We start from the raw sequence: 25,189 nt of genomic DNA on the forward strand, positions 1-25,189 counted from the left end.
TCATATGGTACAAGCATTGACAATGGGGAACTAGGCCAACTATAATTAAAAATACAATCTCTTTAAAAAGAAAAATTCTAAAATCCAAATGTGGAAAGCAATATAGTTTCAGAAGGGAAAAAATGTGGCACATAAAATTAAAGTGGGGGTGAGAGAAACTTTACAGAATACATTCAATAATTTAATGGTTCAGTAGAGAGAGGAGGGAAAAGGCATCCAACAGAATGAAAAATCACATTAATTTAGCAAATGATAAGGGGATAAGGAAGGTTTTCATAAGCATGTAGTAGAAAGCAATCTTAGGGAGAAAGTAAAACTATAAGCAAGGAAGAAAACCATGGCTAAAATGTTCAAATGAGTGAGCTATAGAAGTGCTTTCAGCACTGCTATTTTGAGAGAGAGAAGAGGAACAGATAAATTTATTCACAAACAGGAGGTGATTCAAATCAGATGAAGGCATACAGGGATGGTGGGTCAGAGGCATGATCTGGCAACTCATAAGTACCGACTGCCTAAGTGGGAGAAAGACAATTTGCTCATTAATGAACTGTGCTCATTTTCCCTTCATATCACAAGGTCTAGTTGTACCTAAGTAAGGGCTTTTGCTTAGTTTTATTTGCTATTAGTTAAAAAAAAAAAATAGGACACATTTTTATTTTACAAGCATGTTTGAATTTTATACCTGGAGCTTTTACTATGCAACTGAGCAAGGCAGAAGGACTTCATTTAGTTTTGAAAAAAATGGTCAACAAAAACACATATAGAGTGGGTGGGAGATGGTGCATGAATATGGCAAAATGTTTCAAAATAAAAAGATAGGGGAAAAAGGAGTTCTGCTTACAGCCCTCTCCCCTGGAATTAATGAAAACATATGCAGACTCTCTTTTTCTCAGATACCACCTCCTTCGCTTCACCTCTATCCAGCCCATACCTCTTCAATGCTTGGGCTCGATCTCATAATAACTGATTTGTAAAACCTTGGAATATCTGGCTTCTGTTTCTCTTCTTTTAAGAACCCTGAGACACAGAGGGCTATTAGGACCCAGCAGATAGGGCAAGATTAGTATCCTACCCTAGAAAAGGCCTGATGCAGAGTGACTATTCATGTAAACAAATTAAACAAAATTAATTTTAAACTTTTGCCAATCTGTCAGATTTCTAGATTTTTTAAAAAGTGTAATAGGATGCCTCACTCTAAGAAGGTGGAAAGAAGAAAAAGGAAAAAAAAAAAAAAAAAAAAACCAACAAGAATGAGGCCAGGAGAAGTGGTTCATCCTGTAATCCCAGCACTTTGGGAGGCTGAGGTGGGAGGATTACTTGAGGCCAGGAGTTCAAGACCAGCTTGGGCAATATAGTGAGACCCTGTCTCTACAAAAATAAAAATATTAGCCAGGGGTGGTGGCACACACCTGAAGTATCAGCTACTCAAGAGGCTGAGGCAAGAAGATTGCTTGAACCTAGGAGTTCGAGACTACAGTGAGCCATGATCATGCTACTGCACTCCAGCCTGGGCAACAAAGTGAGACCTTGACTCTGGAAAAAAACAAAAGAATGATAGAAAGCCTAGGAAATAACCACTCAATAAGTATTTATTGAGCATATTACAAATGCAAGGTTTACTCTAAAAGAACTGAAATGTTCTCGAGAGAAGAAACTAATGGGCAGGGGGAAGCAAAATTAGAGGCTCAATTTCATGGCCAGCTAGAACAATGACGAGAATACAGACAAGGAAGACTGAAAACTGACCCTCACTTTGCCACAAATGCTCCTTATGATCCTGAGCAAGTAACTTTTCATTCCCTGAGCCTCAGTTTCCTTATCATCACAAGGATAGAATTAGATTGATCTCTAAAGCCCTTCCTCTTCCAATGTATTATGATTCTAAGGGAAAGCAGATACAGAGTACAATTTTTGAGAGTATACGTGCAGGGAGAAGTTCACATCGGTTTGATTTACTACAGTGATTGAGAATAAATAAAGCAAAACCAGATTAAAAACAAATGGATTTAACTGAACTACATACTTAAAAATGCTTAAAGTGGTAAATATGTTAGGTACATTTTATCACAATATTTAAAAAAAGAAAAGAAACATACTTAACAGAAAGTAGAAAGTCATTGAGATCAGGTAACCTTATGGTAATCTTCGGCATGCTGTTCTTCTTATTTCTGTGATCTCAGCAAAGAACAGCCCATCAAACAGGTGACTAAATACTGCAGTGAATTTCTCATTTTGTTCTGTATGCTCAACAATAGTTAATGAGGTAGAAACATCATGCCCTGGGAAGTAAACCAATGCTATAAAATAAAAAAGGTCCTTCCTTGAAAGCAGTCTGAAGGGACAAACTATGCAAGATGTCCCCTAAATCCAACTCTAGTCCAGATCATTCTCCAAGATTCCAACCTTGCATTTCCAATTGCTTCTCCTTACCAACAAATTCTACATGTCCACAATTCATTTTCTCATTCCACACTTCTCTTTCCTGCATATACTCTATCTCCAATAATGGCACCACTTATCTACGAGATGGCACACACAAGATACCAAGTGGAAAACTGCAGTCTCCTCTCTCTGTGCTTCTGCCCCTCACTCTCTAGCTTCCTTACACCACACTAAAGGAAGAGGTGATGCCAAGCAATTTGGTCAGAGCCTGAGATATTGATGAGATCACATTTCACTGGTTACTCTGTCCTATGGGTCCATGTTCTGAACAACTTTTTCTGTTGTCCTCAATTCCAGGCAACAGAGTGGGGACTACGTCTCGAGGCCTCCCCTTCTCCCTCTTCTCTTCTGGGTCAGTGCTGCCACTATGTAATCTTAGACAGTTACTGAGCTTATCTCTATGCCTCTGTTTCCTTCTCTGTAAAATGGGAATGTGATAACAGTGTATACTTCCTTGAGAAGTTATGGGAATTAAATGAGTTTCTATGTGTCAAGCGCTAAGAACAGTGTTTAGCTCATAGTAAGCAGCAATAACTACTAGGGTAAGTAAGTTGTAGGGGGTCTGTGTATCTTCTATTTTCCATGGTAAGCACTCTTCTAAGGGCCATCCAGTCTCTTCTGTTCTTGCTTTTTTGTGGTAACCTGATCTGGGCACATTTTGTCCAGGTAGATCTCCATTCTCTCTTCTCCTCCTTTTCTGACAAACACCTCTCCCTGAGACAGAATGAAGTCAGACCATCCTAGATGGGAAGGAACTTTAGCCTTGTGGGCCCAAGTTCCATTCCACAAGTTATTTTTACCAGGGAGTACCTTATTCGGCATAATCAGGTATCTACTAATAAAGTGGTGCTTTATTTAACCATTCCACTCTTGTTTTCTAATGTGTACAGAAACCATGGTTGAGAACTTAGGAAGAGCTGGGGAGGGATTTGAGCTGAAAAACCTATCCTTAACACCTAACACAAGAACCTTTTAGTCATCCTTGATCTGTCTCTCACTTGTCTACAACATTGATAACATCATTGATAAATGTTATTCATCCTAATCCTTCAACCTCTCTCTTCCTCTCCTTTAGCACTATCTTATTTCAGGTTTTTCACCTCTTATCTGGACCATTACATCAGCCTCCAAAGTGGTCTCTTGAAACCTCTTTACACCTTCCAAGTCATCCTTAACATTAGCTGCCAGAGCCACCTTTCTAAACCCACTCATATCACTTCTTGCTCAACACTTCTCAGTGGTTTATCTGTGCCTATAAGAGTGGGTCTCAACTTTGGTTGAATATCAGATTTGCAGAGATTACATGAGAATTGCTGAGGTAGGGCTGAGGAATTAGATTTGGTATTTTTTTTAAAGAAAAGATCCCAGCTAATTCTAGGCTGGGCACGGTGGCTCACACCTGTAATCCCAGCATTTTGGGAGGCCGAGGCATGCAGATTACTTGAGGTCAGGAGTTCCAAACCACCCTGGCCAACATGGTGAAACCCTGTCTCTACTGAAAATACAAAAATTAGACAAGCATGGTGCTGGGTGCCTGTAATCTCAGCTACTCGGGAGGCTGAGGCAGGAGAATCGCTTGAACCTGGGAGGCAGAGTTTGCAGTGAGCCGAGATCACAACCTGCACTCTAGCCTGGATGACAGAGCAAGACTATCCTAAAAATAAATAAATAAATAAATAAATAATAATAATAAACAAAGAAAAGATCACAGCTAATTCAATGTACAACTAGGCCTCAAAACCACTTGTTTACTACCTTAACGAAATATGCAAATTTAGCAGTGCAATGTTACAAGTAATTTTTCTGAGCAGAATAAGTATATACCCAGTAATTCAAAAATAGTGATGAAAAAGGAAAGTTTAAATTTAGAAGATAGTGCTTAAGAAGGCTGATAGCAATTTGCTTTGGAAAACTCTTAAGTTCTAGACAACTCAAGCATTAGAATAATCTTGAAACTAAGGATAGAAATAGAAGTACAAACATTGATGAAGAGATGAATATGTATAGAGATTTAATAGTAGAAATGAGTGAAAGATGACAAGATCTTAGAATATTTAAGAACTAGACCATAGGTGTCAAAAAATGAGCAAAAAAATGCAAATAAAGACAGAGAATAAAGATACAGTTTGAGTATCAGGCTGCAAGATGACTAAGAAGAAATAATCTGTAAGAGAAGCAGGCAGCTGGGTCACTCAATGAAAAGAACATAGCCAGAAAGTTCCAGTTCCTATTCTGTCCTTGCCACTTATTTCCAGCAGTATATTCTTAGACAAGCTAATATTTAACCTTGCTATACTTTGTCTATAAGCAGGGGATAAAACCTATTTCATAGAGTAATTAAAAAAAATTTAAAAGATACACATATATATATACACACACACACACACACGTACTAAAGTGTTGAGCATAGATTAATGCCCAACAAATGTTTGTTAAATGTTTCTTTTAAAAGTACTAAGGAATGAAATCCAAAGAGGGAGAAATCAAGAAATCTTCCAAAAATCATTTAAAACAAATGCCCAGAAGCCAAAAAATGTTGAATCTCTGTTGTGCCAGTGAATAGAACTTTGAGATTTCTTGTTTCTACATGGCAAAATATGATGTTAGCTTAACTCCATGAAGGTAATCCATTAAAAAGAATCATGCAAAAACAATGCTATGCCAACATTTAAGAGTTCACACAGTGGGTCTTAATTACCATCGCACTGAAATCAACACTATATTAATTACCACTGCATTAAAATGTTTCAGTAAACAAATAACTCCTTAGTGTCAAGTCACTCCCAAATCAGCCTATTAACATTAATGATTGCACTTTCTTGACCTATTTTAGCACAGAAAATCCAAACCACCTTGGGTGGCATGGTATATGTTTTTGTAAACAATTTTGAAAGGTCAGCTTCTATTTGTCCCAGGATTAAATTCAGGGAGTGGGGAAAGGCTGTGGACTAATTCTGTTATCAAAAACTCTTTCTCTGGCAGGATGCAGTGGCTCACGCCTGTAATCTCAGCACTTTGGGAGGCTGAGGCAGGCAGATCACTTGAGGTCAGGAGTTCTAGATCAGTCTGGCCAACAGAGTGAAACCCTGTCTCAACTAAAAATTCAAAATTAGCTGGGCGTGGTGGCGCATGCCTGTAATCCCAGCTCCTTGGGAGATGGAGGCAGAAGAATCACTTGAACCTGGGAGGTGGAGGTTGCAGTGAGCCGAGATCATGCCATGCACTCTATCCTGGGCAACGAGAGTGAAACTACATCTCCAAAAGAAAAAAAAATTTCTTCACATGCTGCATAAACATTCATGCATATATTTCAGCTGCCATTCCATTAAACTAAGTAAACTTTTGAGCAATATCTTATAAGTCATAAGTTAGGAGACAGGTATTTTGACCTTTCCTAAATATCCTAAATTTGGTGAAACTGTGCTTTTATCTTTAAAATAAACCCTCCTTATTTTACTAGATTTATCAGATCTCATTAAAATGTATTGCTTTCTTTTCCTTTGCTCAGAGGCAGACCTGGTACCTACAATTGTGCCTATTAGTCAAGATTATGGTTGTTCTGTGATTCACAAATGGCGCTGGCCTGGTGGGCAGTTAGAGGAGACAAAGAATAAGATTTTCCTAAAGAAACTCTATAAAAGGTGTAGTAAGAAGGGGGTTAAAAATACACATGAGTAAGAAAACAGCTGCCTGAGGTAGTGTAATTACAAAAAGACTAAGAAAGAGAGAGGAATAATGTGTCTGCACAGTCCCCTTGAGGAAGAGGAAATGGAGTGTTAGAAAACAGCATTGACCTGGAAGTAAACAGACCTGGGCTCTGTTCCCAGCTCTGTCATGAACTAGCAGCATGGCCTTGGAATAGTCATTTCCATCTCTGAGTTTGAAGTTTTTAATCTGTAAAATAAGGGCGATGGACTAGATGAGGAGTTCTGAGTCCTTTTTATCTCTAAATATCAGTCCACTTTAAAAATAGCAGTTTTCTATCTTTTTTCCAACCCAGCACACTGGCAGGGACTCTAACGCCACTGAAGTCTGTGTTAGAAACTCCTGCACAGCAGAGTGGGTATACAATTGAATGTGCACACCCTTAATACCTTATACCAGCACTCTGCTCCCCCATTCTCTATACCCATTGGAAAATCACCAGGTCCCTTGATCTCCAACTGAAAGATGCCACTCATTACAGTAGACACAGCAGGCAGCAGGGGCCTAGGATGGGCTGAAGGAGGAAGGAGCAGTGAGCAACCAGCCTCCCATCTAGGAAGAACTGTGGAACACCAAGTCCCTGAGAGGAACTGACTGCCCTAAAGATAACCAACAAGTTGGTGTGACTGGGTTGCGTGACTACACAGGGCTCTTGACTCATGGTCACCATTTTGCTCACCACCCCATCAATATCACTATTCAGAGACTTATATCAAATGATCTGCTTTCTGAAATGATCTAATGAATGTCATATGAGTCCCCGCTGCTCCTTAGTTTGAGCTCAGCTTTCATATAGAAAAAAAAGCAAGGGTGACACAAAATACCACTGAATTGTATGAGGAATGGTATATTCCACAACAAGTCCCCTCATTAAACCAACTCCTCATCATTCCCTTGGATCATCAGTCCAGGTTTGGATTATCTATGAGAGTTTCCTTACCATCCCAATGCAGAAGAGGATGAAGAGCAGCAGCCATGGTATGTCTGTGCAGCTACGGTCCTCCAGTGGCTTCCATTCTCGTTTGGAGCTCTAATTGGAAACATAAAATAAGAGAGTGTTAAATGTTAAGTTTAGTTAGAAGGGCACAAATACATCAGCTACAGCTAGAGCCTTCTTGGCCGAACAAGTTTCCATTGAACCTTTAAGACACAACTCAAATATGTGTCACCTTTTCTGTTACGTTTACGCTAACTCCCACAGCTAATACTCCCCTGGCTCTACTCCCAATCCTCTTCCCGGTCAGGCCCGGTAGTGAGTTCACTGCTTTTTTGGTACCTATAATGGAGTTTTTAGCAGGCAAAATTGTCATTGTTATTTGTTATGCTGTGTCCCCAGTAGATTGTGAGTTTCACAAGCGAAGAGACCAGGTTTATTTCTCAGCATCTAACATGATGCCTGCAGGTTCATAATATGTACTCAGTAAGGGCTTTTTAAAAATGAATAAATAAATGAATACATTCTTCCAAATTCAGTCTTAATGCTAGCTTTTTCTTTGTGTGTTCAGATGTTAAACTTAAAAAAAAAGAATGTGCTGTTTATATATATATGTTATCTCCTAGGAAGGATGCCCATCAAAATGGATTCCTATTCAGGCTGGGCCTGGTGGCTCACATCTGTAGTCCCAGCACTTTGGGAGGCTGAGATGGGCGGATCATCTGAGGTCAGGATTTCGAGACCAGCCTGGCCAACATGGCAAAACTCCATCTCTACTAAAAACACAAAAATTAGCTGGGCATGGTGGTGGGCTCCTGTAATTCCAGCTACTCAGGGGGGTTGAGGCAGGAGAACTGCTTGAACCCAGGAGGTGGAGGTTGCAGTGAGCTGAGATCGTGCCACTGCACTCCAGCCTGGGCAACCAGAGCAAAACTGTGTCTCAAAAAAAAAAGGTGACTGGGGGGACGGATTTATATTCAGGGGTAGATTCTTCTAAGTCTAATAATATTCAGGAAGAAAAAAATTCTGCTTTTATAGACAGATCTGTGCAACTCCTAAATAATCCATGTAAATTCATGCATTTTCATTTTGCTCCTAGAAAATGTGAGTTTCTAGATCAAACACAGAGAATCCTGAAGTACAGAACTAGAGGCATTCTAAAAGTTAATTTGCAAAGTATTGACTGGAATTCCAGTTGCATTTTTTTTCTTATTTCAATAGTCTTAGGATCTCAGGTCAGCTCACAAATTCCTTTTAATGGAAATGTAACTGAAATAACCGCCCTAAAGTTTCTAATGAACAAAAATCCCTGAGTCTCACACCTTCTCCTGGAAAAAGTAAGCAGAGAAGTGAGAAATAAGATATTCTTGGAAAGCCTATGGGAAAGGTTCCTCTGAGAAGGTTGAGGCCTCCAGTGGCTTCCATGACAAGATTCAGGAAACTATTTGGAAAAGGCTTGTCAGGAAGAAAGGGCACCAGCAGGAGAGGGCTGAAAATAAGGGAGCCCTCTAGTAAAATTAGTATATATAGAGTGTAATCAGGCTTAGTTCTCTCTTCCTTCTAAAACCATAGTATTGAACTATGTATCCTTTGATAACCTGATGGAAACTACAGATTCTTTTATTAATAATGCAAGCATAGTCCAGGCGCAGTGTCTCACTTTGGGAGGCTGAGGCAGGCGGATCACCTGAGATCGGGAGTTTGAGACCAGCCTGACCAACATGGAGAAACCCCGTCTCTACTAAAAATACAAAATTAACTGGGCGTGGTGGCGCATGTCTATAATCCCCGCTACTCAGGAGGCTAAGGGAGAAGAATCATTTGAACCCAGGAGGTGGAGGTTGCGGTGAGCTAAGATCATGCCATTGCACTCCAGCCTGGGCAACAAGAATGAAACTCCATCTCCAAACAGGGAGGAGAATCATTTGAACCCAGGAGGCGGAGGTTGCGGTGAGCTAAGATCATGCCATTGCACTCCAGCCTGGGCAACAAGAATGAAACTCCATCTCCAAACTAAAAGTAACCATATATTCACATAACTTTCTTAAGAATTTAGGGAATTCAAACCCCAGGTTAAGAAACACAACTTTAAAATATTTGCCTATCAACAATGAGGGCAGAGAATTTGAGTTAAAACCATTTCTTCCTAATCCCTAAAGTGTTAACCAAACAAATGCTCTGTTACCATGTTACACTGTACAATTGTTATGAACAGAACAAAACAAAAAAACACAACCAGTTAGCTTGTTCCCAAACACCCACACAGAAAACAAAAGAACACTAGTTAGTCATGGAAAAAAACCTTACCCTAAGACTCTAACTAGCATTAAAAACCAAGAATGAATAGGCAGTTTTTTCCAGAGGAATGCAGCACTGTGGCATAATAGATGAAGCATTGGTTCTCTCCCTGGCTCTGTCATTAGTTAACTACATGACTTTAGATAAATTGCTTCATCTCTCTTGGTGGCAGGAAAGAGTTAGTTTGTACCTCTTAGGTTCCTTCCAACTCTAAAAATCTATGATCAGGAATGCACTTTTGTGAAACATTGTTATGACTGGAAAAAACTGCAAAATAATTTGACATAATTCCCTGTATTATTCATATAAGAATGCCTGTATTGTGGTATTTTGGAAGACAGTTGTTCACAGTGTGAATGAAGAATGTTTCTTTGTATTAAATAATTTCAGTCTTGAATAATACCCATTACAGTAAAACTGCTTCCAAACACAGAATTTGGACATATCTTTGATATTCATTATATTTACTCCATGGTAATTTATAAAGCAAAAGCTACTTTGAAATGCTATATTTGTTTGTCTTGACAAACAGCATGTATGGGGAGGGAAGAAAGGGGAAGTCTCAGGTTGGCTGAGTAGTTTCTTTATCCAAAACTATTTTCTTAGTCTTTTTACCTTAGACCAACGTTCAGTTCATTAATGCTTAAATTTTCATCTATAACATAAAGGAAGAGATATTTCACTCTTGACTAGATAAATACAAAGATTCAACATCTTAACAACTCCATTCAACTTGCTGTGGGTTTCTTCTGTGCAAAATATACAGAAATTCTTTCACTGAAAATGAAAAGTGGAAAGAGGGTAGGAATTATATATAAAAAATATTGACAGAGTCTAAAGTAGAGTGGAAGAACAAAAGTTGGACAAAGGAAGACTTAGCAGAGGAGGGGTCACTTACTTCACAGACCTGTTTTGAGGAGTACATGTGAGCACCTGTCACCCAGCATGCACTCAGTTCTTGGGTATTATTATTATTCATCAATACTTTTCAGTTAACCCTCTCTTCGTTGTTAAAATATCCTTTTACCGGCCGGGCGCGGTGGCTCAAGCCTGTAATCCCAGCACTTTGGGAGGCCGAGGCGGGTGGATCACGAGGTCAAGAGATCGAGACCATCCTGGTCAACATGGTGAAACCCCGTCTCTACTAATACAAAAAAATTAGCTGGGCACGGTGGCGCGTGCCTGTAATCCCAGCTACTCAGGAGGCTGAGGCAGGAGAATTGCCTGAACCCAGGAGGCGGAGGTTGCGGTGAGCCGAGATCGCGCCATTGCACTCCAGCCTGGGTAACAAGAGCGAGACTCCGTCTCAAAAAAAAAAAAAAAAAAAAAAAAAAAAAAAAAAATATCCTTTTACCAAGTGGACCTTCCCACTAAAAAGGATATAAATAATATTAAACTCTCTTTTTCCCTTATACTTACTAAAAATTTGACTCAATGGTGACACATATCATTTTAGTACCATTGTTAATACCATCAGTTATTGATTGCTATTAATCAAACATTAGACTCAAAGCTTCACACACACTATGTCTTCTACCTTCAAAAGGTAGAACAGAGATGACGTAGGTATCATCTCTATTTCACAGACGAGGAAACTCAGGCTCCGAAGTTAAATAATCAGCCTAAGGTTTCATACCTGTACAATCAGTCTTTGTCCCCAAGTCTTTGACTTCAAAGCCTATTCCAAAGTCTATTGCACTAGTTAGTAAAAAGCAACAGCCTCCATTAGTTTCTCCTCACAATGAAAAGTCTGTAAGCCGACTCGATAATTTAAAATCCTATTGGTACAGAGAAAGCAAGGGAGATATGTTAGGAGCCATGAAGTTTCTCAAGTGAGTCAGAAAACCCAAGAGCTGAAAAATTTTAAGAATTCTTTAACAGATTTAACCAAGTGGCAACAGGATTTAATGCTCTCTGTTTCTTCCAATTAAAATTCTACATAGATCTAGCAAATGTAAACTGTTTTGCAAAAGCACTTTTTAAATGTGATTTTACCCCTTTCTCAGATTCTACATAAGATTAATACCAGGCTTTCAGTAAACGTTAGGTCTCTCCCCTTCACAGAATCTTGCAATTGAGGAACTAAATAGTACCAAAGGAATCATACAGTCCAAGCCTTTAATGAGAATGATTGAGACCCAGAGACGAAGGGGCTTGCCCAAGGGCACATATTTTTGTTATCTATGACCGCATTTGATTCCCACAACAATTCTGTTAGTTACTATTACTCCTGACTTTTCTATTTTATAGAATAGGAAACAAAAAATCAAAGAAAACAAGTAGAAAATCTGTCCGACACCTGAGTCTCAAACTCTAGCAGAAAAATACAAACTATAATACAGGATCCAGGGATGCTAAAACAAACAAACACACATGGTAACAAAGATGAAGAATGCCTCTCTCAGGCTCATCAGTGTACTAAACACAGGCAAGGAAAAAAATTGGTACACTCAAAGACAGGTTAACAGAAATTTTCCAAACTGAAACACACACACACACACACACACACACACAGAGAGAGAGAGAGAGAGAGAGAGAGAGAGATTTAAAAACCAGAATAGAGCATCAAGAACAAATGATATGACAAATGTGTAATTGAAATCCAAGAAGGAGACAGAATGAGGCAGAGAAAATATTTCAAAAAATAATGACTGCAAATTTTCCAAAATAATGAAATAAATCAAAGCAGAGATCCAAGAAGTTCAGAGAATCCCAAGCAGGATAAATGTAACACACAAACACATACCCCCTACACATATTATACTCAAACCTTTGAAAACCAAAGATACAAAGATCTTGAAGGCAGCCAAAGGGGTTAAAAAAAAAGACACATTACATACATAAAAACAAAGATTACAACAGCCTTCTTGTTAGAAACTATGCAAAGTAGAAAACTACAGAATGACATCTTTAATTCACTGTAAGGAAAATGAAAAAAAATAAATAAATAACTACCAACCCCAAATTCGATGCTGACAGAAGATATCTCTCAGACATGAAGACTTTTCAGACCAAAAAAACATGACAGAATTTATTAGCCACGGATCTGAACTGTAAGAAATGTTAAGGAAAGTTCTTCAGGCACAAGGAATTGATACCAGACAAACTTGAGGGTACAAAAGAAAGATTTAAAGATTTCCAAAAATGGGTAAAACAAAGGTTTGAGATTTTCCATAATAAAAAGTTTTTAATGTTTAAAAATAAGTGCGTGAATATATTCTTATAACAATATCCACAGTATATGCTTTTTTGCACATGTATACAAGGTTAATAATCTAGAACGCAAAATTACAATTTCTAATACTACTACTGGAGAATTAAGGAACAATTCTAAGTCATACCACAGCTGGCATATACCTCTTGTTTGTGCTATATTTATATCCTTAAAGTTAGGGAGGAACAATGTGTAACACCTTCATATACCTTCCCACATTTTGTACTGCACAGATATCTAATTTTTTAGCTTCCATGGTATCTCTTATAGAAGTCATAGTACTATCATGTCTTAGACTCCACACTCACTATGAGCCCTAATAACTAAACCCAAAGCTTTCTAGTGAATTTGATATGCTATAGTAAAGGTGTGTATGTTTCAGTAAATACACCTATAAAATGTTTTAACCTAAATTTCCATGTTATTGCAAATACAGATATAGTTGGGAAAACATTTGTGAGATCTGTTGAAATTACCTCATAAACTTTTGCAGATTAAGTTCCAAGGCAAACATGAAAATGATCTTTCAGTGTCTAAAATAGAATGTGTTTTGTGCCCCAAAACACTCTAAAAATTCTTGGTAGTTATGATGGAGAAATAAGAATTATTACACCTAGAAATGTTTAGTAGTAAACAAATAGAACATTAAGTTGCTAAAAAAAAAAAAATCAGCCATTTGGCCGGGCGCGGTGGCTCAAGCCTGTAATCTCAGCACTTTGGGAGGCCGAGGCGGGTGGATCACGAGGTCAAGAGATCGAGACCATCCTGGTCAACATGGTGAAACTCCGTCTCTACTAAAAATACAAAAAATTAGCTGGGCATAGTGGCGCGTGCCTGTAATCCCAGCTACTCAGGAGGCTGAGGCAGGAGAATTGCCTGAACCCAGGAGGTGGAGGTTGCGCCTGCAGTGAGCCAAGATCGCGCCACTGCACTCCAGCCTGGGTACCAAGAGCGAAACTCCATCTCAAAAAAAAAAAAAAAAAAAAAAAGATTTTGTGGCTCCAGTTAGGAAGAGGCCTTTAGCGTCAGAAATGAGGAAAAATATCTTCCTTTGTTTTCTGACACTTATTGTATAGGGCTACATTTACTAAGTAAGCTATTGGAATAATATTCTCATGTAGCTGTCACTGGTGAGATCCCTACTAACAATGAGTTAAGTACTATCTGGTCACATGTATCTAGAGTTGCTGCAACTTAGAATTTCTGACAGGCTAAATGACTACATGTTCCTTTGGCATTCTCCCAGAGTAAGACAAAGAACTGCATTCTCCGACATTCAAAGTAACAATAAAAAGCAGCCTGGGAGGCTGGTCGTGAGGAAGAGAAGCAAGCGGTATACGGGCAGGGTTAAGTCTACAAAAAAAATAAGGGACCAACCATTATAGATTCCAATATCACTTGGGCTGCCCATTTCACAACTACAGCACCACCCATATTCTTGTATTTTTTCTAATCAATTGGGAGGCAAAAAGTATTAATTACTAACAAAGTACTGAAGCTTAGAAATTTAAGCACAATCAAGAGTATCCTTCTGACAAGGTTATCAACATATGCCTGTGTTCTTACGGTCACTAGTAAGGAGAGTTAAGCTGGCAGGCTAGGAATCCCATATAACCTGAAGCCTATACCTCAGGACAAGCATAGGAATATTAAAATTCATGTTTGCCTAGATCTTTGCAGCACAGATCGATCATGGCTACTTTTCCCAGATTCTGATAAAAAGTCAACTATACCTAGCAAAGCCAAAGCAAGCTAAGATGTACTCTCATCCAGCATGGATTCCAGAATGTGTCCTTGGGTTGAATTGGGTAATTGTTGAGTAATCAACCCCTCCCCTAGTTTTTCATTTGAACATCATAGTCTTCACTTCCTGAGTTAGCAGACCATCTCCAAAACAGTCCCACGGTTCCAGTAGCTCTAACCTAACTACTCCCTGACACACCTCAAAAGCCACTACAATAGTCGCTGAATGCATTCATCTCCAAGGTCACCACTGCATAAACATTCATGCAATTCAAGTGTGTATGTGGCAAACATGGGTCTGTGAAGACTTTATTTTGCTCCTGCCAGTTTTACACAGAAACCTTCAGTATTAAAGATGAATAGTTGTACACTCAGAATCTTTAAAGCTCCCTGCAAGGACATACTGCTTCATTAAATTCCCCAATATGCTTTTATTTGCGCAGAGTGGTAACAAAAGAATAAAAGAGCTGATGTATATAATTTTTGCCAGAGTTTTCAATAGAGTGAGCAGACCTGATGAAGTTGAGTAGCAATAAACTATAGAGGCTCTAGCCTTCTGTTCATAGCATCTGCAAATAAAATCTTGTAATAGGATTTTGAAAGACATTGCCTGTCCTTTGGGAAGGCTCTGTCAAGGATCTGAAGTGCATAACTACTTACAGTTACCATAAGTAATCTGTTTCATTTGCTAAGCCTGGTGACAGCAATTCATTATGGAAAGGTAAAACTAAAAGCATGATTTTAACAGACAGTTAAAGGTAATAAGATACACTGTGTGGAAAGATACAGGATTCTGTGCCCAACTGCTTTTCTTAGTTCATGAACTTTATGCTAAATCACAAACATCCATCCATCCATTCAAGGAGAAAGGGTGAAATGGTGACCAGAGGTGCTTTGTAAGTTAGGTATTTACATAGTGATAGATCACAGAGAGATAAATTGGCAATGACTTCATTCTTCCTCCAACTCCCCTAAAAAATAATTGTGGGCCTGTTATACAGATGTCCCTCTTACATCAGACTTCTCAATGACTGTCTTTCTTACATGTGACCACATGATAATTACTGGACAGAGGCCAAGTTAATCCTGCTCTGCAACATAGCTAACATATTTTATCTTTATTAATTTAGAAACAATCAAAATTACACAGACAAGCCTTTCCTGCAATCCTCAAACAGTATCTCTAACTCGTCTTTCTTCTGAATCAGTGGTAAGCAACCTTTATAATTTAAAATTACTATTTAATTTTTTTTAATTATAGTTTTCATGGGCTTCATTTTTTTCCTATCACATCCTACAAAGGTCAGAATTTCTTCAGTACCTGATGATACCAAGACTAATAGACCAAAGCTCTACTTTCCACCTCCCATCTGCTACAGAACAGTTTCCAGACTGTTAAGAGGTATATTGACTTTTCTTGCTATGCTGTAACCATTTTTAAAAATCTCACAGATATGCAATATAAGATTCTTACTCCAATCTTGCTCCCTTTCCACAGTGGAACAGATAGAAACTGACTTACAGGCCGGGCACGGTGGCTCATGCCTGTCTGTAATCCCAGCACTTTGGGAGGCCGAGATGGGTGGATCACCTGAGGTCAGGAGTTCAAGACCAGCCTGGCCAACATAGTGAAACCCTGTCTCCACTAAAAACACACAAAAAATTAGCCAGGCATAGTGGCAGGCACCTGTAATCGCAGCTACTCAGGAGGCTGAGGCAAGAGAATCACTTGAACCTGGGAAGGGGAGGTTGTAGTGAGCTGATATTGTGCTATTGCACTCCAGCTTAGGTGACAGAGCAAAGCTCCATCTCAAAAAATAAAAAAAAAAGAACTGACTTATAGAGAAGTAACATGAAGATTACACTGATAATAACATAGCAAATGGGAGGGCAGAATTTGGCAAATTTATGTTCTAAATCAAAATTACGTATTGTCTTTGCCAATTAAGATGTTTTCAGTTCACAGGAGTCATGCACCGAAACAAATATGTGTTCAGTTCTATGGCACTGGGATAAAACTCTTAAGTGAACCAAATCCCTACAGGAGGGACCCATAAGGTGAATTGGGTTCCCTTCCTTTGTGTTCCTACATCACACTCTGTATATACCATTACAGTAATTATCATTCCATATTATAATTATTTATGTTTTCCCAGGTGATGACTTTTTGATGGTAAGTGTAATATGTCTATTTTTTGTTTAACCCAAGGATTAACATTGTTTATAGAAAACACTCAAATATTCTTCAAATGAAAACCTAGTCCATGCAAAACAATGTGTTCAGAAGCTTCCTCTAAATGGTTGAATATATAATATTCAGTCTTCCCACTTTTTGCCTACTTGGAGACATGGACTTGGTTTTGTTAATTCTTACGTCACCAGTAGTTACAGCAGCTAGCACGTAAGGTCTCTTACCATTAGAGTGGCATCATGTTAGAACAGACCACCTTACTGCTTCTCTTGCATGAGATTATTTACCCAAAAAGTATTCTATTGCATCATAAGCAGACTCCTTCTCCCACAGGTATTATATGGTATGTTTCTTGTTAATGGATTATATAAGAAAAATTAATCCCATTTTAAATAAGTTTTGGAAAAGTGGGTTAACGAAGTCTAGTCTTTCAAGCAGGATTTCTTTGAGCCTTTATTGTAAGATTCTCCAAAACATATTTGGTCATACACCCATTGAGAGAAGTGGATGCAGACAATGCCAATCTCTCTCATTATATTTCTAAAAATCAGAGAATATGAGTTTATAGTTAGGATGCTACTCCCACTGAAAAACTTTCAGAAGGCTGACAACATTGGTTAAGACTACGCTGTAAGTGAAAGCAATATAAATTGGTTAACTACTTTTAGAAAGTAATTTGGCAATACATTTTAGAAGCCCAAGGAAATAATCCAAAATATTAAGATAGGGTCCAGACACGGTGGCTCATGCCTATAGTCCTAGCACTTTGGGAGACTGAGGCGAGAGGATCACTTAATCCCAGGCGTTTGGGACCAGCCTGGGCAACATAGTGAGACCTTGTCTCTACAAATAATTAAAAAATTAACCAGGCATGGTGGCATACACCTGTGGTTCTAGCTACTTGGGAGGCTGAGGTGGTAGAATCATTTGAGCCCAGGTGGTGGAGGCTGCAATGAGCCGGAATCACACCACTGCACCCCGGCCAGGGCGACAGAGCGAGACCCCGTCTCAAAACAAAAAACAAACAAAAAAAACACATTAAGATAGCTTTACATGTTCAATGCAATGCTATTACAAGAAAAAAATTGTTTGAACATTTATAGATGTTTGAACTATTAATAGGAAATAGTTAAATATACAACTGGGATATTAAGCAGTCATAAAAATAATTATGAAGACTGTATAGTAACATATAAAAATGATTATAATAAACAGTTATATTAGAAACATGGTTTGCAATTGTATCTATGCTCTGATTATACAAATATGCAAAAGAGAATATGCAAATATGCAAGCATTGGAAAGGGATGATGCAATTTTTAAGTAGTTTGATCTATAATGCATTTTTCCCATTCTGATTTCCATTAATGCTTTTTAATCATGAAAGAAATAACAAATATATATATTAGCTCCCATTTATCCAGATTATGCTTTTTCTACTTCCTCATTATATCACCTATAAAAAGATACAGTATCAAAACCACCAGAAAATGTTTAAGTCATTTTACCTAACATTTACTTATGGGAGATCAGAACACTTCAAACTTCCTTAGAAAGCTATATGTTGAGAATCACTTAGGTAGGAGCAAGATTTCTCCCGAAGAATGCAGGAAAACCGGCAGTTTAGAGAGGTAAACTGGTGTGGAAAGGGAAAGAAACACAAACCTGGGCTTGAATTCTAGCTAGTTTTCTAAATAGGAGGATGATCAGCTGAACTGATCTCCCCACCTGCAAGGAAAGGACAACCACCCTATACCATGCATTGTTTTCAGCATACACTATTTTAAGTTCCTAGAACTAGGCCCTGAATCATTGTTAACATCCTTTCCCAATTGCCTACAGGGAAAATCTTCCCTTAAAGCACTTAAAAAAGTGAGTTCCCACAAATATTCATCTGAAACATCTTTCAGTTGTTGCCATATGGTACATATTACAAAATATGTGCTTGAAAACTGAAAAACTAGTTGTAAGGCAAACACAACCAGAAGAAATGAATGAGTGCACAGTTTTATAGAGAATTGTGGAAAGAAACAATTAGTAACTTTCAAATGACAATACAATGAGAAAAACTGAATTGCCTTTTTTACAGCTTAAACTTTCCACAGCTTTATTGAGGTATAATTGAGTAGTAAAAAGTATATATATTTAAGGTGTACAACATGATGTTTTGATATACATATACTGTGAGGTCCTAAAGTTTTAAGAAAGTTGAAGGAAATTTCAATTCTGAAACCCATAATCAACCAAACTATTAAAAATCCATTCATTCGATAAATAATTTATTATCATACGAAAGGAACTGTGCTGGAGTTTAAGAGATTCAGCTACTTTACTTTCAACTTTCTGCTGTTTTCTTACTAATTTACCTTCCTCATCTCTGGGTTCTACCTTTTCTGTCCTCCCTTTTATATTCTATTTTTATTTTATTTATTTTTTAGAGATAGAATCCTCCTCTATCACCCAGGTTGCAAAGCAGTGACACAATCATAGCTCACTGCAGCCTCAAACTCCTGGGCTCAAATAATCCTCCCACCTTAGCCTCCTGAGTAGTTAGGACTACAAGTGTGCACTGCCATCCTTGGCTGGTATTTTTATTTTTTGTAGAATAGGGTCTTGCTTATGTTGCCCAGGCTGGTCTCAAACTCCTGGTGTTACGTCATCCTCCTGCCCTGGCCTCTCAAAGTGCTGGGATTACAGGCATGAGCCACTATGCCTGGTTGTCCTCCCTTTTATAACACAACCCACTTGAGTTCATAATTGAGGGTTGGCAAAATGATAGGAAAAACTGCGCACATTAAGGTAGAAAAAGGTTATAGAGCAATCATAATTAAGAATATTACCAAAATGATGTTTTATACAAGTATTTAAAGTGACTGTTTAACACTAAATCATAATACTATAGAGAGATAGATTTTAGCTAATATTATTGAGCATATTCCATGTACCAGACATTTTGCGTATATTAACCCATTTATTCTTCACAACAAGTGTTATGAAGTTGACAGTGTTATTGTTCCCATTTTACTGATGAGAAAACTGAGGCAAAGAGGGGTTAAGTAATATCCCCAAGTCAAATGGTCAGTAAGTACTACAGTAGGAATGTGAACCAGACAGTTGGGCTCCAGGACCCATGACACTTTCCTCTGTTCTGTTTACCGTGGTTAGCATATCCTGTGTAGACACTGTGGAATGAACTATGTGGAAAAAAGGAGGGAAAAGAGGAAAATGAGAGGCATAAGAATTGCAGTAAAAATACCACAGTATATTCTGTATCTATCTATCTATCTATCTATGTCTGTCTATCTATCTATCTTATTTATTTGAGACAGAGTCTCACTCTGTTGCCCAGGCTGGAGTGCAGTGGCATGATCTTGGCTCACTGCAACCTCCACCTCCCAGGTTCATGTGATTCTCACACCTCAGCCTCCCAAGTAGCTGGCACAGGCATGCACCACCATGTATGGCTAATTTTGTGTTTTTAGGTAGAGACGGGGTTTCACCATGTTAGCCAGGCTGGTAAATTATTTTTTTTTTACATAGATAACTTTCTTACAGGAAAATTATAGGTCATAATCAAGAATAACATGTTATTAACATATTTTGTCTTTTGATTTCAAAGGTAGTTTTCAAATGTCCAAATATTACTCTTGATATTTGAAGAAAACACCTGCAGTGATATTTAACAGGTAGAAACAAACTGTTGTTTCCTCCTCACCATCTGTAACTTCCACCTAAATTCTGTAAAACACCTGATTGTATTTCAAAAACAGTAATACCTAAAGTGCTACGTTGCTATTAAAAAAATCACATATAATGTCCATCAACCGATGAGTGATTAAACACAATACGGTACATCTATACCATAGAATATAATTTTGCAATAAAATTGAAGTAGTGATACATGCTACAATATGAATGAACCTTGAAAAGATTCTAAGTGAAAGAAATGGGCACAAAGCCCATAAATTATATAATTCAATTTATATGAAATATCCAGAATAGGCAAATTTATAGAGACAGAAAGTGGGAGTGGAGGGAAAATGATGAATGACTGCTAATGGGTATGGGGTTTACTCTGGGATGATAAAAATGTTCTAAAACTGACTGTGGTTGTGGTTGTACAACTCTGTGAACATACCAAAAATCGTTTTTATGGTACATGAATTGTATCTCAATAAATTTGTTATGTGTATTAAAGAAATCACATTAAAACACTTCAAAGGGTCCACAATGGCCACTTCACATGCAGAGTTCTGCTGACTTCATGACAGACTCCATATGAACACTTTTCATATAGCTACCACATCAGACATAGAAGACAAAAGCAGAAGCCCTTTAACTAATGTAAAGACTTGGGTAATAATGAAATTTGATGAATGAAAGCATATTTCTGAGAAATGAGAAGTTACTAGAATTTCCAGATAAGGTGCTGATTTTCAGTCCCTCTGTAGGCAACACAAGGGGAAAGGGTAAATAATGTTGCAGAGAACTAAAATATAATATGAAATAGATGTCAGAAAAATCATCTTAAAGAGACCAAAGGACTCATGTGACAAGGAAAAACCAGACTGCAACATAAACACAGCTATAGAAAGATAGTACTTCTCAGGGCCAGGTGTGGTTGCTCATGCCTATAATCCCAGCACTTTGGGAGGCAGAGGTGGGAGGATTGCTTGAGCTCAGAGGTCAAGACCAGCCTGGACAACATAGTGAGACTCCCATCTCTTTAAAAAAAAAAAATTAAAAAAAGAAAGACTGTATTTGTCAGAAAATAGGAAATGGATAGGGCAGGAAGATACACATAGCTACTATTTACTTAGCAACTATCAGGTGCCAGGACTTGTACCTGGGTAGTTACAGTGAAAAATAAAAGTCTGAGAGATAAACCTTGATATTGCTCTTCCAAACTGTGTTGGGGAAAGGGTGGTAGGAGAGTGAACTCTGGCACCTAGCCTCTTATGCAGATGTGCTTTTATTGCTGAATAGACAATTCAGGCCACTGAGCTTCGGCTGTGCCATGAGTCATCCAGCCTACTCCCCTTCATGTGATTCCATGTCATCAGGCAACCTTCTGACTGTCCTCTTGCCTACCGCAGGTTGACAAGCATAGTGCACAACATAACTAGAGAGCTATAGAAAAATAAGGCAATAGAGCAATGGAGGTTATTGCATTTACAGACAATTGTGAAAAATATATACAGACTAAGCTGTTAACACTTGTTATCTCATGAGGTGGAATGAGAAAGGACTCATACACATTGGGACTGGATTTTAAAAAAATAACCATACTACTTTTCTATTAAGAAAAAATGTAGGCCAGGTGCAGTGGCTCACGCCTATAATCCCAGCACTTTGGGAGGCTGAGGCGGGTGGATCACGAGGTCAAGAGATCGAGATCATCCTGGTCAACATGGTGAAACCCTGTCTCTACTAAAAATACAAAAAAAAAAATTAGCTGGGCGTGGTGGCGTGCGCCTGTAGTCCCAGCTACTCGGGAGGCTGAGGGAGGAGAATTGCGTGAACCCAGGAGGCGGAGGTTGCGGTGAGCCGAGATCGCGCCATTGCACTCCAGCCTGGGTAACAAGAGCTAAACTCCGACTCAAAAAAAAAAAAAGAAAAAAAAAGAAAGAAAGAAAAAATGTAATAGTTCTTAATAATAATTTGGCTTTACTTTCATGCTTACCAAACTGACTAAAAATTTCTGGTCTGCCTGTCAATTGATTCTTTAAAAAATTAGCCTTCTGAATTGATAGGTGAGCCTTATGATATAGTTTTACATGAATTCTACATTAACAGAAGGGTACACCTAGATCTAGTAAAATTGAGTTCTGAGTCTCCAAAGCCCCAGGGCTTGGTGGATTCTAAGGTCAATGACACTTAGTACAGCCTCTTCACAGCCATCAGCTGGCCTTCCTTGGTAAAATTTAAACCACCCAAGTACTCCCCATTCAAATTCTACAAGCAGAAAATATTAAAAAACTACAATTTAGACCACTTTCAGAGAACTTCTCCCAGCATTTCAGTATAATTTACAAATAAGCAGCTCTTGACCTGCCAGCTTGTCTTACTATCTTTGGATATGACAAGGTTGTTTCTCCACAATCAACCAACCTCCAGCACCCTCTCCATGCCCCGAAATAGATCAGAACCATGGAGGAAGTGCTCAGAACATGAGTGCTGAGTTTAACCTGGCCCTACAATTTGGGTCCAAAGTCCAACTAAACTCCCACCTCCGGCCCAGGGTTTAAAATTAAAGGTTGGAGTACCCTGCAGCAGGGACCACTGAATGTGCACTGACATTTCAGCATCAGATAACCAGCTGGCCTTCAGCTACCCCTAAGTATGACCAATGGGTTATCTCCAAGTGACTGCTGAATCTGAAGATGATATATTGTCACAAAACCCCTAAATCCTCCCTCTTGGCAAATTCCAACTAGTAAAAAATCAAGACCTGCCAGGCATAGTGGCTCTCGCCTGTAATTCCAGCACCGTGGGAGGCCGAGGTGGGTGGATCATGAGGTCAGGAGCTCAAGAGCAGCCTGGCCAACATGGTAAAACCCATCTCTACTAAAAATACAAAAGTTAGCTGGGCGTGGTGGCGCACACCTGTAATCCTAGCTACTCAGGAGACTGAGGCAGGAGAATTGCTTGAACCCAGGAGGTGGAGGTTGCAGTAAGCCAAGATCACACCACTGCACTCCAGCCTGGGTAACAGAACAAGACTCCGTTTCAAAAAAAAAAAAAAAAAAAAATTAAGACCCAATCTATTATTAAGAAGGAAGTAGAAAAGAAAATAATACAGATGACTCAAACATCAAATTGACAGTCTGATTAGAAGACTATTACAGTCCTTTCCAACTCTCAACGGTTCCATGATCAGCAAACATTCATAAGAAAACATACGGACACACCAGAAGCTGAGTTAAGGAAAATTAGCTAAGGATCTAAAGTGATTAAAGAAAAACTCACATAAAAATATTAGACACACCCAAATAAGTGAGGGGGAACACTGAATCATCAAATTAATAGCTCTGCAAATGAGATACTAAGCTTGTTCTTAAAACCAAGAAAAATGAATGTTAATGAACTTAACTTGAATAAGTAAATGCTCTAAAAACACAGGCATCTGTAAACTGCCACACCCAATGAGTCATTAAGACATTGCACTCCTAAGAAACTATTGTTGTCTGTCTATCTCCAAAGCCAGGTCCCAAGCTCACTCAGACCTTGACTGGTTTGTACACAATCATGGTAATTCATCTTGCCCAGCAGCCAGTCTTCTATGTGTCTGTTACAGCTACTTTTCTCATAGTGTAAAATTAATCTTTATTAATCCCACAAAAGTAACTATTTTATTCTCTCTTCAGTCTCTGCACCCCATCCCACCCCATGTCAATTGTTTCTTTCTGTACTGCCCTAAGCAATGATTCTCAATCATAGGCTTCAAATAACTATACAACTTGAATAATATGGCTCCCAAATTCACAAAGTCTTCATTTCTCTGAAACCCAGTTAAATCCTGCTTCTTTCCACAAAGTCCACCCAAGAATAAGCTGATCTTCCACTAGAACCACAGATGCAATCACAAAGGAACAACCTATTTTAAGATGGCACATGTAAACCTGGGTTACCAAATGACCAGCTAGTAGTCATCCACTGTGGAATAAAAAGGGCAAGCCCTTGATAGAAGCCCTGTGTCAACCAACAAACATGTCACAAGACCCCAAGCCTCTACATCTTCAAACCTCCTTCCTGATAGTATGTCGGCCTGGCCACTACGAGACACATCCTTTACTACAAGATATCACCTGAGTCATCACTCCTAGACACAACCCTTCATGCACTCACATACTACCACTGCCTCTATGAATCATCTTTCTGGTGACCACATTTATGAAAACTGTTATAGGAAATAATTAAACAATGTCAAAAAGATAGTTTAAAAGAGAGTAAAACACATGCAACACTGCCGAAAGTATCACAGGTTTCAGAAAGAGAAGAAGCCAGCAGAGGTCATCTCTGTTCTGGTCCAGAGTATTTGCCTAGCCACACCTCTCTCCTTAGTCTTCAGCCATTGTATGACTTTGTTCCCAAAGAAGTTGCTCCCAGGCTAAGCCCTAGCCACTCTACAGGGATTTCTCTACTGGAGAAATAAATCCCTCCATGTGCAGGTCCAGTTTCCTGTCAAGGTGCTCTTCAGGACAACAGTGAATTTTCTGCTCTATTATGTCTATCTTATACTTCTTGGAGAAGGCACTTACAAAAAGAAATGTGCTCTGGCCTGGGAGTTACAAGTTTACCTCGGTGGGCTGGGTGACCTTGAGACGGTTTCTCAGCATGTTCTGCCATGCCTGTGTCATTTGTGTGCTATAGTGAGCTCACATCAGCTCACGCCAGCTCATGAGAGCCAACCTTGCACATTTCTTCCTGACTCCTACTCATGGACTTTACATTGGTAGCTTAAAATTGGCCATAGTGGGAGTATGCTTCTTGCTTAGAATCATTTTGTAAATCATTTTGTCAATTTTACTCAAATCATGTTAAATTTAATTGGAACAATGACATCTCAATATTCCAGTTTTTGTATCCAGAAACAATGTATATCCCTCTTGTTCATTTATTTATTTTTTAAATCAAGAAAAGTTTTATAGTTTTCTTCATT

At 38.6% G+C, this 25,189-nt stretch overlaps 1 protein-coding gene across 5 annotated transcripts in view; it reads right to left on the minus strand.

The window, feature by feature from the left end:
* SLC44A1 (solute carrier family 44 member 1) overlaps nt 1–25,189 on the minus strand; it is a 197,288-nt gene that overhangs the window by 133,329 nt on the left and 38,770 nt on the right. For all 5 annotated transcript variants that reach the window (XM_021672129.2, XM_012439084.2, XM_012439083.2 and 2 more), the window contains exon 2: nt 7,088–7,177. In XM_021672129.2, the coding sequence (XP_021527804.1) occupies nt 7,088–7,177 (90 nt within the window). The remainder of the gene's footprint in view (nt 1–7,087; nt 7,178–25,189) is intronic.

The sequence above is a fragment of the Aotus nancymaae genome, unplaced genomic scaffold, assembly GCF_030222135.1.
Source record: "Aotus nancymaae isolate 86718 unplaced genomic scaffold, 86718_ANA_hifiasm-v0.15.2.pri h1tg000003l, whole genome shotgun sequence".
NCBI classification, from domain to species: domain Eukaryota; kingdom Metazoa; phylum Chordata; class Mammalia; order Primates; family Aotidae; genus Aotus; species Aotus nancymaae.